Below are 12,715 nucleotides of genomic sequence, written 5' to 3'. Positions count from 1 at the left end.
ATTTGTTTGTTTACCTCTTTCAGATCCTGCACGACGGCGGTGAGCCTCTCATTTTCTGCCTGTACATTAGTGACCACAGCCCGGCTCTGTTTCAGCTCATTCTGCATCTCCAGGATCTTCCCCAGATAATAAGCCTCCTTTGATGCTGACTCCTGCAGAAGCGTTTCCTCCCGAGTCTCACCATCTTCAGCAACCTTCCGGTGGATGGAGAAGGACTGCCCAAATGCCTGCAGAGTATGTGGGAAGAAAGAGTGCACAATGAAATGCATCCTAGCCCTCTTTTCAGACTTGGGAAAATGTTTTCTTCTGCTTATATGTGTAAGAAAAGCTACTGTGCAAGACCCCCGAAATACAACAGTCTAGCAGCTCTCATTGATGCTTGAAATAATTCAATTCACTTAACAAGGAAAAAGAAAATTTTAAAATACCTTGCGAAAAAAGATGTAATGCAGTAAAGAAAACTTGAAAAAAGTTGCTTGCTTTATGTTCTCATTTTTTCCGACAACTCTTATCAAGAAATAGTTCAGTGCTAAGAAGCCCATCAAAATTCATGTCATCTTCATTTTTTAAAAAATTCCACAAATATTTTACAAAAAAGAAAACAATCATTTAGTGTGCTTTCTAATATACTGGCAGTAAGGACAGTCCAATTATAAACAGTATCCTTAAGAGTTAAAATTACCAAACAGCATTTAAATTGCCCAGTACCACAAAAAAAGACACTGAATATCATCTCTGTATAAGAAAACATATGTGTCTGTTTATTCGTGCAAAAAGAAATACAGGAGAAAAAAAGTAGAAACTAAACTGGTGACTTATGGGGTGGGTGGGAATGGGGTGGGAAGAAAGGGAGAGTAAGATGTGACAGAAGGGATAAGGTGGGATGACACTTTTCTGAATTGCCTTTTCACATAGTTCTTCTTTCTTTTTGAGATGGAGTCTAGCTTGTCACCCAGGATAGAGTGCAGTGGTGTGATCTTGGCTCACTGCAACCTCCGCCTCCTGGGTTCGAGCAATTCTCCTACTTCAGCCTCCCATGTAGCTGGGATTACAGGCGCCCACCACCACGCCCAGCTAATTTTTGTCCTTGTAGTAGAGAAGGGATTTCACCATGTTGGCCAGGCTGGTCTCAAACTCCTGACCTCAAGTGATCCAACCGCCTCGGTCTCCCAAAGTGCTGGGATTACAGGCGTGAGCCACCGTGCCCGGCCCCTTTTCACAGAGTTCAGACTCTAAGAACTATAGTCATGTTTCACATCCCCCAAATAAATAATAATTAAAACCAACCTGTCGGTATTGAGGGAACCCAAAATGAAACACAAACAGTAACAAAAGAACCTAGCTGTATTACAAATGAAAAACAACAGCCACCATGAAAGAGGTAAGAAAGAAAATATCTAACCTAATTTTGGAAATCAGTACTTTTATTATATACCTTAAGACTAGACAAAAAGGACTGTACCCAAACACTGTATAGTCTTGCTGGTAAACTTGTTTCTCATAGAGATGATGGAAATCACAGTTCTGAAACTTCTTTACATATATACTAGGGTTGAGCAAATAAGTAAATACATTGCAGATAATGAATGCCAGGTTTCTAATTGTTGGAGAAAAACCCACGAGTAAGGAAAAAGGGATATCTAAAAGGAAACTAGTGGTATTGAGTTGTAAGTGGAAGTATCAATAAGTGGATAAACTTATTGTTTTTAATAGGTAGATAAATATTCATAGGTATACAGATATGGAGAGAGAGGGAGAGAGAAACATGTTCGTGTATGTGTATATACAGACACATTATTTCCTAGCACTGTAAGGAGAGGGCCTAGAAGCAATGATATACCAGTAGCAATGAGCATATCCAGCACCCAGATTTTGTTTCTAAATACCAATCTCCAGTACAAAGAACTAGGGTCTTTGGAGAAGTTACTGATTCTAGGACGGACACATCTTGTGATGCCAGAGTTACAAAATGCATTTAAAAGATGGCGGGGATGTGTCAAAAGGAGACAGGATCCTGTCTGAAGGGGCTTCCAATGGCCAAATCTGAGATATTTTGAGAAAAAAATTATAGCAATTAATTACATCTCCACATTAACACAATAAATGAATAAATGGCAGAAGAAAGAACAGCTCTTTCTTACGGTAGAATTCTAATAAAATAGAAGGAATGATGGAAATAAAATGTATCAGCATTTAGCAAACATTAACAATCGTTACAGGTAAGAATCATCAATAGAATCTAAAATTAATGGGCAAAAGTATGATGAGAAACAGGATGTTTGCAGAGTCTTAAAGCGTCTCCCCCCAAGGTACTTATTAATTCTAATGGGAAAAATAGTAACTTTGCAGTGGAGAAACCTGGTAGACACCACCTTATCTAAGTGACCAAAACTTAGATCAATAGCAATGAGACATACTGACATCATATACCCTCTGATATAATACTTTGGGGGCCGGGGGCAGTGGCTTGCGTCTGTAATCCTGCTCTTTGGGAGACAGAGGTGGGAGACAGATCATCTGAGGTCAGGAGTTCGAGACCAGCCTGGCCAACATGGCAAAACCCTGTCTCTACTAAAAATACAAAAATTATCCAGGTGTGGGGGTGTGTGCCTGTGGTCCCAGGTACACAGGAGGCTGAGGCAGGAGAATCACTTGAACCCAGGAGACGGAGGTTGCAGTGAGCCAAGATTGTGCCACTGCACTCTAGCAAGGCAACAGAGGGAGACTCCTTCTCAAAAAAAACAAAAAACAAAAAAACCATTGGGAAGGGCACAACATAACTTCAATGGTAATTCTTATTCTAAGAAAACATCAGACAAACCCAAACTGGGGATGTTGTACAAGATCACTGGTCAGGACTCTTCAAAAGCAGTAAGTTGCAAAAATTATAGAAAGACTCCTCCAGACCAGATGAGACTAACAAGACGTCACAATTAAGTGTTGTATGGGATTCTGGATTGGATCCTGGGCTTTAAAAAGGACACTAGTAGGACAATCGGCAAACTGAAATAAGTTATTTAGGTTAGTTAGTGATGCTATTGTACCAACATCAATTTCTGTTTCCTTCACTGTACTACGGTTATGTAAGATGGTAACATTTGGGGAAGTTGCATCAAGGGTACATGAAAATCAGTGTACTATTTTGGGGCAACTTTTTTCTAAGTCTAAAGTTATTTCTAACAAAAAGTTAAAAAATAAATAAATGTAGTCTCTGCCTTAAAAGAGTTGATAGATTTGGTGAAATACTGGCACACAGAGTTATGAAAGAAGACAAGGACACAAGCACCAAGGAGATACTATATTCAATGAGAAGTACTGTGACTTTCTGGCATGACTTGTGATTTTATTACATTTTGAAATTGAAAATGTCGTAGTAGGCTGGACCCGGTGGCTAATGCCTGTAATTCTAGCACTTTGGGAGGCCAAGGTGGCAGATCACTTGAAGTCAGGCATTCGAGACCAGCCTGGCCAACATGGCAAAACTCCGTCTCTGTTAAAATACAAAAATTAGCTGGGCGTGTTTGTGCATGCCTGTAATCCCAGCTACTTGGGTGGCTGAGGCAGGAGAATCACTTGAACCTGGGAAATGGAGGTTGCAGTGAGCCGAGATCATGCCACTGCACTCCAGCCTGGGCAACATAGCAAGACTCTGTCTCAAAAATAAAATAAAATAAAATAAAATAAAATAAAATAAAATAAAATATCGCAGCATATTGCTTCCGGACTATGCTATCATCTATGAAAAGATTAGGCTGGAATGAACCTGCGAAACTTAGTTTCACATTTGTTATAAACCTTAAGGCGGAAAAGATATGTGTTAATCAATGTAAGAAACAACTTATAAAAACAATCTGGTACTCCTCCCTAAATTACACTCACAGAAACAGAAATTAAAAAATAAAATAAAATAAAATAAAAAGCACTTAAAACCCATGTCTGAGTTAAACTACCTTAGAATCTTGACATGGATCAAAATCAAAAGATAGTCCCTAAGCATCAATGAGACAGAAATATTCCAGTATCGACGTCCATCTGTACATACAGAGTAAAATAAAATATTGCTGGTGTCTGGCTTGTTCAGTCTCTCAACAGAAATTCTTATTTGAGTAGTCAGATTTCCAGATGTGGTGATGAGCACAGGTACTCATGAATAGATGAGAAATTATCCTTGCAGATGATGTTGACTTTGCGCTTGCATCAGTAATGATCAGATTCTGAGGTCAATTCTGAATTCAGTACCCATTAAAAGGCCTCTGGAGGGGAAGCGTCTGATAGCCTCTCTCCCTCTCCCTCTGCTGAGTCTTCAACACATCACCACCCTGCAAAGGATTCCTCACTATCTAGTCAAGTATTAGTACAATTTAAAATTAGCATGAACTGTGTGTCAAGAACCCCAGCTGGCTTTTTTTTTTTTTCCACAACTGTTTCCCCATTTCGACGTACAGGAAACTGGAAATGTCTGTCACAAGGTCATTTTCTTCACTCTGCCAGAGTAAAAGCAATAATGTGGCCATTCTGTGGCTCTCGCATTTTTCGCAGCACACAGGCAATGCTCTCTTGCCAGCTAAAACCACCCCTAAAGTCTTAAGAGCAAGTGACTTTATTATTCCACCCATGATTTAAAGTTTTCAAAAAGTGTACTCTGGATCTAGCACCAAAGGAGATAAACATTTCAGATACAGACCCAGAATAGATTTTCAAAAAAGTCAAGAATTGAAATTGCAAATATCCAAATGTTGATAAATCCTCCATTCTTATTTATTCCAGTTCAGAAACCTTAACTGAACATATGGATTTCCAAAATTAGCCATGATATTTATGAAGAACTTGGCCGTTCACTGGACCTGATTTGAAAAACAATGAAAGTATATGAGGTTATCCAAGGACACTAACCATGTTTTTTACTTGAAATAGCAAAATAACACCAATTCTGCACAAGCTAGAGGTGCCTCATGATCCGCATTTGCAAATCCACTGAGAACTAAGAACACTACTCAGAAAATGGCCGCTTTTAAGAAAGGGAGGGGGAAGGAGAAAACACTCCTATTTTAATCTAATTCCTAACTGTCAGCAACTAGAATTGGGCATGACACCCAACTGACATCTATCATCTGGCTACTTGTTAAAGTTGATTTACCAGACTTGTCTGGCTCCACCAGGTACCTCCTTCCTCCATCACCTCCTGAGTATCTCCTGACAAAGCCAGGCCTGATAGAAGGGAAACAATGTTTTTCAAGGTTACTGAATCTGCATTTTTGGCTGAAATCATAAAACTAGCTTCAATCTGTATTTATAGGAGCTATAGGGTAGTCGTGCTTCTAGTTATATTTTGTTCAGATCGCAAATTCCTTTTAGGTACTGCAATCATTTCATGGGTAATTTTTGTTTAAAATAAGTTGAAGTAAACTGACATTTTTCTATATATGTTTAGAATGTATTATGATTTCTTGTCATGTCTGTAGCTATAATTGCACAACATCACTTTTAGTACATTCCATTGCATGCAGCAAATTTGCTTTAAGTTAGATGTGACTGTAAGTCCAGTTAGCTACGTAATAAGTACTTTGTTTTCTCCTTCTACTTACATGACTTCTTAATGCAAAGAAAATTGATATTTTATGTGTTCATATTCAGGATGATATGTTAACTAATAAACAGAAATTTCTTACCCATTATTCTTTATAATATGAAAGATAAAAGGAATAAAAGTTTGACTAGTATATTTAATATCACTTTATCTTTAAAATGTTCACTTTGGTCACAGAATTTTCCTTCTTTCATCTTAAGAACTGTGGCAGAACGTGTACTAGGTCACCCAATGGCATTAGACAAAATACTTTTCATTTGAAACTGCAAAATAATACTAAAATTCATTCGTTCATTTGTTATTCATTCACTCGGCAAGTATTTACAAAGCACTGTACTATGACAGGCACTGCTTTAGGCACCGGAGGATTCAGCTATGTTCTGGGAAAACAAAAAACAAAAAACTGTGATCCAGAGCATGTATTCTAGTGGAACATAAACAAATCATTAGGTGCATGGCATGGCATAGTGTTGAAAAAGTTCTAAGAAGAAAATGGAAGGCAAGATAAGAACATAGGCTAGCAGTACCCAATGGAACTTTCTGTGATGATGTATCTGTGTTGTCCAATATGGTAACTATTAGCCACACGCGGCTACTGAGCTTTTGAAATGTGGCTGGTATGACCAAAGTACTGAATTTTTTATTTTATGTCATTTAATTAATTTTAGTTGTCATATATGGCTAGTGACTACTATGTTGGACAGGAATAGAGGGCAACCCAGGTGTGTTCAGTGGGAACCTCACATAGAAAGGGCAGTCAGGGAAGAGGTGACGTTTGGGCAGAGACTGGAACAAAGTGAGGGAGTGACCTAGAACCTGGCCTTTCCCCCAGAGAAGAACGAACCTGGCCTTTCCCCCAGTGCTTACAGCACTGCTGTGGTGCCTCTTTAAAGACAATCACTGGCCATTCTTTACAGTCTCTTCTGAAGTATTTTAAGATCTGAGTGCTCCAGAGGATATTCAGACATAATCTAACTTGTAGGAAGAAAAAGGTTGCCTAGTGGCCTGACATGGTACCTTATCCTCCCCAATGAACTAGTTTACTTTATTTGAACACATAACAAAAATTATCTGTTGCCTCAGCAGACAGGAAATTCAGCATTAAATGCTCAACAGCAATAATGAAAATACCTTAAGGTTTTGGTATAACTATCTCTGTTTTCTCTACATTGTTCTGCATTTTTATTGTGCTTATCCCATTGTATTGGTTTCTTCTACTTCAAACATTTTTGGAGTAGAAAGCATATGAGTTATAATCACATCAAATGGTTAAAATGATGCTTAATTACTGTTTGTTTTAAACAAAGTCTTAATAAAAATCCTTATTAAGGCATGGAATTTGAGAGTTTAAGAGGTATGAAAGCTCTTCTAACGATTCACCCTTATTCCATGAAAAACACTGAGCCCAGACTGGGCGCGGTGGCTCACGTCTGTAATCCCAGCAGATTGGTAGGCCGAGGCGGGTGGATCACCTAAGATCCACCTGGCCAACATAGTGAAACCCCATCTCTATAAAAAATGTGAAACCCCATCTCTATTAAAAATACAAAAATTAGCCGGGTGTGATGGCAGGTGCTTGTAATCCCAGCTACTCTGAAGGCTGAGGCAGGAGAATCGCTTGAACCCAGGAGGCAGAGGTTGCAGTGAGCCGAGATTGTGCCACTGCATTGCAGCCTGGGCAGCAAAGTGAGATTCTGTCTCAAAAAAGAAAGAAAGAAAACACTGAGCCCAAAGGATCTGATGAAGCACAAAAAATAGGAAGAACCCAGCTAAACATATTAGAACTGACTGAGAAGTGTCTCTCAAACTACTGCTGCATATTCCAGCAGCAAAGAGTCTTAGAGAGTAGATTCAATTAGAAAAGAGGAGCTCACAGGAGGCCAGGCAACCCAGAAGTGCCCAGCCAGGAGAAACCAGTTTCCATGTTGCATATGGCTCAAAAGTTAATAGGAGACATTAGGTCGCCCTGACAGACGCAAGCCTGATCCTTGAAAGGGCAGATGTACTCATAAAAGGCCAAAAGAAGTTAAGAGTGTGGGCTCCTGAGCTGGACCAACTCTGCCACTTACTGTGTGACATTGGGCAAATTACATAACATTCTGTGACTCCATTTTGTCATCTGTAAAATGGGGATAATAATAGCTTCTTTCTCATACTGCCATGAGGCTTAAAAGAGAAAATCTATGTATCACTTGGAACAGACCTTGGTACAAATATAGTAAGTACTCAATGACTGTTGGCTATTACTAGCAGAAAGACGATATGCTTTGGAATCAAATCCATTGGGGTTTAATGCAAATGCATTTGGGTTTAAATCTGCCTCCTATGAAATCTTTGGCAAGGTTTTTAAGTTCTATGTTTCAGTTATCTCATGCGTAAAATGAGAACAATAATATCTACCTTAAAGGTAAGAAGAGCCTAGTCCTAAAAGGCAAGGATATCAGATAAGAGGTGTAAAATTCGTACCAAAATGCCTCGGACACAGTAAATGCTTATTAAATATCAATGCCAATCCTCTTCTCTTCCTACCTTGGAAAGTCTCAGATTGAACACTGGCAAGTTGTTGCTTCCTCTGGTGTAAAGGTTTTCCTTGGACTTATCCAAGACTCAGGTGGCCGTTCACCTCATTATGAGAGCAGCTCCCTACTCATTTGTGAAAGACTCAACCTCCTGCTAGGAAAGGAGTCCTGATATATCTTCTTTCTCATTAAGTCATTAAAAATGTACAAAGACAAACACAGAGAAACTTCTCGAGGCATAGGCTTTTACAGTTTATATTAGCAAAGGATGCAGTTGTTTTTTGTTTTTTTTTTTTCTCTTAACGGGAATTTTTAATTCTTTCTTAACTTCCTTAGTGTTTTCTAGCTTTTAACCTAACTCCCACCCAATTATAAATTCCATCCATTTGGGAAACACAGAATATCTAATTACCAATTTTTGATTCTCATTTTGTATTCTGAAAACCATTTTTCAATAATCATAAAAACAAAAGACATGCATTTTAAAAGAGATTTTTTTTAAAATCGATCACATATTCTTAACTGATTTAATCATCACATTACATGCCTACCGAGTATCATTCAAGTAAATAGCATATCATATTTTCTATACTTCTTAACTAAATATTCTATGATAACCTGGTGTAATACCTACCCCAGGTTTTTCTAAGATAATACCCAATAGCCTATTATTTAGATATATATTTATTTAAAGCCTGGATTTTTTTCTAACCCTGATGGTTTGTAATTTGTACCTCTATTTGCTTAACAAACTCCCTTTTCAACTGTTCAGAGAGTTTTTTTGTATTTTGTGGTTATATATTGAATATGCACAAAAAATTTATGACAAAATATAAGCACAAAATGTAACATTAAAATAAATTCCTGTAGTTTAAGAAAAGGACCAAGACCCACTAGCCTCAAAGGCCTCTATCTGTCCTTCCTCAGTCCTCTCTCTCTCGTTGTACCCTTGGCCACTCCCCAAGGAAACACTATCCTGCATTTTGTATTACCATTTTCTTTATAGTTTACCATATATGTATGTTTCTATAAATAAAATGCTGTTTAATATTGTAATAAAATACTGTTTGTAAAATTCATATGATGAAATCCTTCCATATGCACTCTTTTGCAATTTGCTTTTGGAAATCAACTTTAAATTCCATTTATTCATTCTGATTAATGTAGTTGCAGTTACATTAATGTAGCAGATAAACTGCAGCTACGTTAATGTAGTTTTCATTGTTGTAGTCTACTGGATATATACCTCATATTAATAATCCATTCTCCTGACAATGGATGATTGGATTGTTTCCAGTATTTTGCTATTATAAACAATGTAGCTATGAACACTCTTGGGCATATCACTTAGGCTAGTACTTTTCAAAATACATTTGCTGAAGGAAGAGTTTTCTTTCTTTCTTTCTTTTTTTTTGAGATGTTGTCTTGTTCTGTCTCCCAGGCTGGAGTCCAGTGGTGTGATCTCCGCTCACTGCAACCTCCACCTCCCAGGTTCAAGTGATTCTCCTACCTCAGTCTCCTGAGTAGCTGGGATTACAGGCATGCGCCACCACGCCCAGCTGATTTTTGTATTTTTAGTAGAGATGGGATTACACCTTGTTAGGCAGGCTGGTCTTGAACTCCTGACCTCAGGTGATCAGCCTGCCTTGGCCTCCCAAAGTGCTGGGATTACAGGCATGAGCTGCCGCTCCCAGCCTGGGAGAGTTTTACTTCTAATCATTGTGGGCTAATGCTTTTTATTTGTGAAATACAATAAAATAAATTACTATTTGCATATTCCTACTATGCAATCCAACCATTCCACTCTTAGGTATTTATTTATTCAAGAAAGCATGTGATCACATAAAGATTTATACACAAATTTCATAGCAGCCAAAATGTAAACAATTGAAATATCCATCAATTGATGAATAAAAAACAAAGTTGTGGCATATCCATACAATGGAATACTAATCGGCAATAAAAAGGAGTAAACTATTGATATATCCAACAACGTGGCTGAATTGCAAAATATTATGCTAAGTAAAATAAGCCAGACAAAAGCAAGAGTACATTCAGTAAAATTCGATTTACATGAAATTCTAGAGAATGTAAACGAATCTATAGTGACAATACGCAGATCAGTGGTTGCACTGGGGAGGGGACAGGAGTGGAGGATTATGAAGGGATATGGAGGGGCAAATGGGAGAGATTACAAAAGGACGAGAAAATATTTTAGAGAGTGATGGATATGTTCATTATCTTAGTTGTGTTGATGATTTCACAAGTATATACATATGTCAAAATTGACATATAATAAATTGCACATATTTAAAGAGTGCAATTTGATCAATTATATATCAACAAAGCTGTAAAATCATAAATATTAGAAAAATATGAGAAAAAAGCACAAAATACAAGCCTCAATATTTCCATCATAAAATTTGACATAAAATTATATTTCAATAAATTTAATTAGAAGACAAGAGATTACAAAAACTGTACTATTATTCACTGAAAGCATGATTCATATAAACTACTTATCTTGCTGCAGACCTGTAGGAAATCATTTGCAAACCAGCACTGGCCCCCTGGTACAATTTGAGTAGCATTATCCTAAGCCACATGTGCAAGAGTTTCTCAAGCAGTGGTTCTCAACCTTAGGAACCCATTAGAATCACTTGGGGAGCTTTTTAAAAATGAAGACATAGAGATTCCATCTCCAAATATTCTGAGTTAACGAATTTGGCAAAGAGATTCCCAAATATTCTCGGTTCAAGGGACACTACTAGGTGGCTCAATTTTTTCAGGGTTCTAGGCACCCCTAGAACAAATTCCTAACAATTCCATTTAAGTAGTTAGGTCCAAAAACCTCAACAAGTCTTTTTGTCCTAACAATGCAGTAGCTGTTTGAAAAATCTGTACGAAAATACCAAAGAAAAAAGTTTTATTTCATTCTTAAATAACCTCAATTACTTATTAATGGAATGTGTGCACTCGTTGGGCACTACACAACTTCTTAAACTTTGGAATCATATTGGACTCTACCACCCTTATTTCCTCTTCTATATTGATTTTCATGATACCTGCTTTTTGTTACAGTAACCACTGAAAACCCAGCTTTGCATAATAGAAAGGGATGCTGCGTGGGGTAACATTGAGACTGAACTGAACTATCTTGAGCCAGTAATTCACATTGTGTTCAACACATGCCAAGTAATACCGTGTTCCCCTTGAACATTTAAGATATCCCATGGTCTTCTGTGAGTTTGCTGTGGTTCCCCAGGGCATCTTGGCATACCATTTGGGAATCACAGGTCTGGGGTAAGGGCCAGGTGTAAGTATTTGCGACATGCTCATTTTGGGAGGCTAATATATGATGCCAGGCTTGAGAAGCATTGCTCTGGAGTGTGGGCAGTGTTGTAGATTACACACAGCTTCAACTCTTCCTGACAAGGCTGAAGAGTTCTCCAAAGTGGCTGTACTAATTCAACTACCACCAGAGGTGTCTAAGGGTTCCTGTTTGTGACTCTACATCCTTATGGTTGTTTTTTAAGACTTAAAAATTTTGGCCGCCCTGGAGAGTGTGAAACAGTATCACCTGGTGCTTCTCATTTGCATTTCCCTGACTACTAATAAAGTTGAGTAGTTTCACATTTTATTGACCATTCACATTTTCACTTTTTATTTTTAAGACAGGGTCTCCTCTGTTGCCCAGGCTAGAGTGCAGTGGCATGATCACAGCTCATTGCAACCTCCACCTCCCAGGCTCAGGCAATCCTCCCACCTCAGCCTCCCAAGTAGCTGGGAACACAGATGCCTGCCACTACACCCAGCCAATTTTTGTATTTTTTGTAGAGACAGGGTTTCACCATGTTGCCCAGGCTAGCCTCAAACTCCTGGGCTCAAGCAATCCACCTGTCTAGGCCTCCCAAAGTGTTGGGATTACAGATGTGAGCCACCACACCCAACCTCACATTTCCACTTCTGCGTAGTTTCTATTCAAGGCTTTTGTTCATTTTTCTCCAGAGTACCTTTTTCCTTTATTAATTTGTCAGTTACATGTATGGCAAGTATCTCCCTCGAGTATTATGGGTTGCTTCTTAACTCATTTTACAGTGCTTTTGATGAAGAGAAGTTCCACGTTCTAAAAGACAGGTTTCTATTTCTTAATGATTTGTTAGTTACATGTCATTGTGCCAGACCCCTATTGACTTTGATAGGGATAGCACCAGGTTTGAGAGGCTAGAGAGACCCAGAGCTGGCAAATGAGACCTAGGGCTTCTCAAGGGGACTTACGTACGCAGCGGTCCAGTGGTGGCATGCTGGATGGGAGAACCACTACTATTTCTAAAAAGTATGCAGTTTATATAGCATTTTTACTTAGCTCCCCTCCTGCAACCTTCACCTGGCAACCCTCCTTTAATCCAAAATGGGCCGGGGGTTCAGATGTTCCTCATAGATAAGGAATCAATCTCTGGGTTGGCCACTCCCAGGTTCCTCAGCTCGGAACTCCAAACACACATTCGTCTTAGATCATAGGGTCATTCTCACGGTATGCTTCGGTTGTTGCTGTCAGGTGTGACTGCCATACATATGTATGGCACATATTTCTCCCAGTGTGTGGATT

General features: G+C 38.6%; 1 protein-coding gene across 12 annotated transcripts in view; it reads right to left on the bottom strand.

The window, feature by feature from the left end:
* Positions 1–12,715, bottom strand: part of BICD1 (BICD cargo adaptor 1) — a 276,025-nt gene that overhangs the window by 169,737 nt on the left and 93,573 nt on the right. For all 12 annotated transcript variants that reach the window (XR_005237827.2, XR_005237828.2, XM_073020613.1 and 9 more), the window contains exon 2: positions 15–227. Coding sequence is in view for 10 of the 12 variants with exons in the window: in XM_073020613.1 (XP_072876714.1) it covers positions 15–227 (213 nt within the window). In the remaining 2 variants the exon portion in view is untranslated. The remainder of the gene's footprint in view (positions 1–14; positions 228–12,715) is intronic.

This window comes from Chlorocebus sabaeus, chromosome 11, assembly GCF_047675955.1.
Source record: "Chlorocebus sabaeus isolate Y175 chromosome 11, mChlSab1.0.hap1, whole genome shotgun sequence".
NCBI lineage: Eukaryota > Metazoa > Chordata > Mammalia > Primates > Cercopithecidae > Chlorocebus > Chlorocebus sabaeus.
This window is presented reverse-complemented; position numbering and strand designations above follow the sequence as displayed.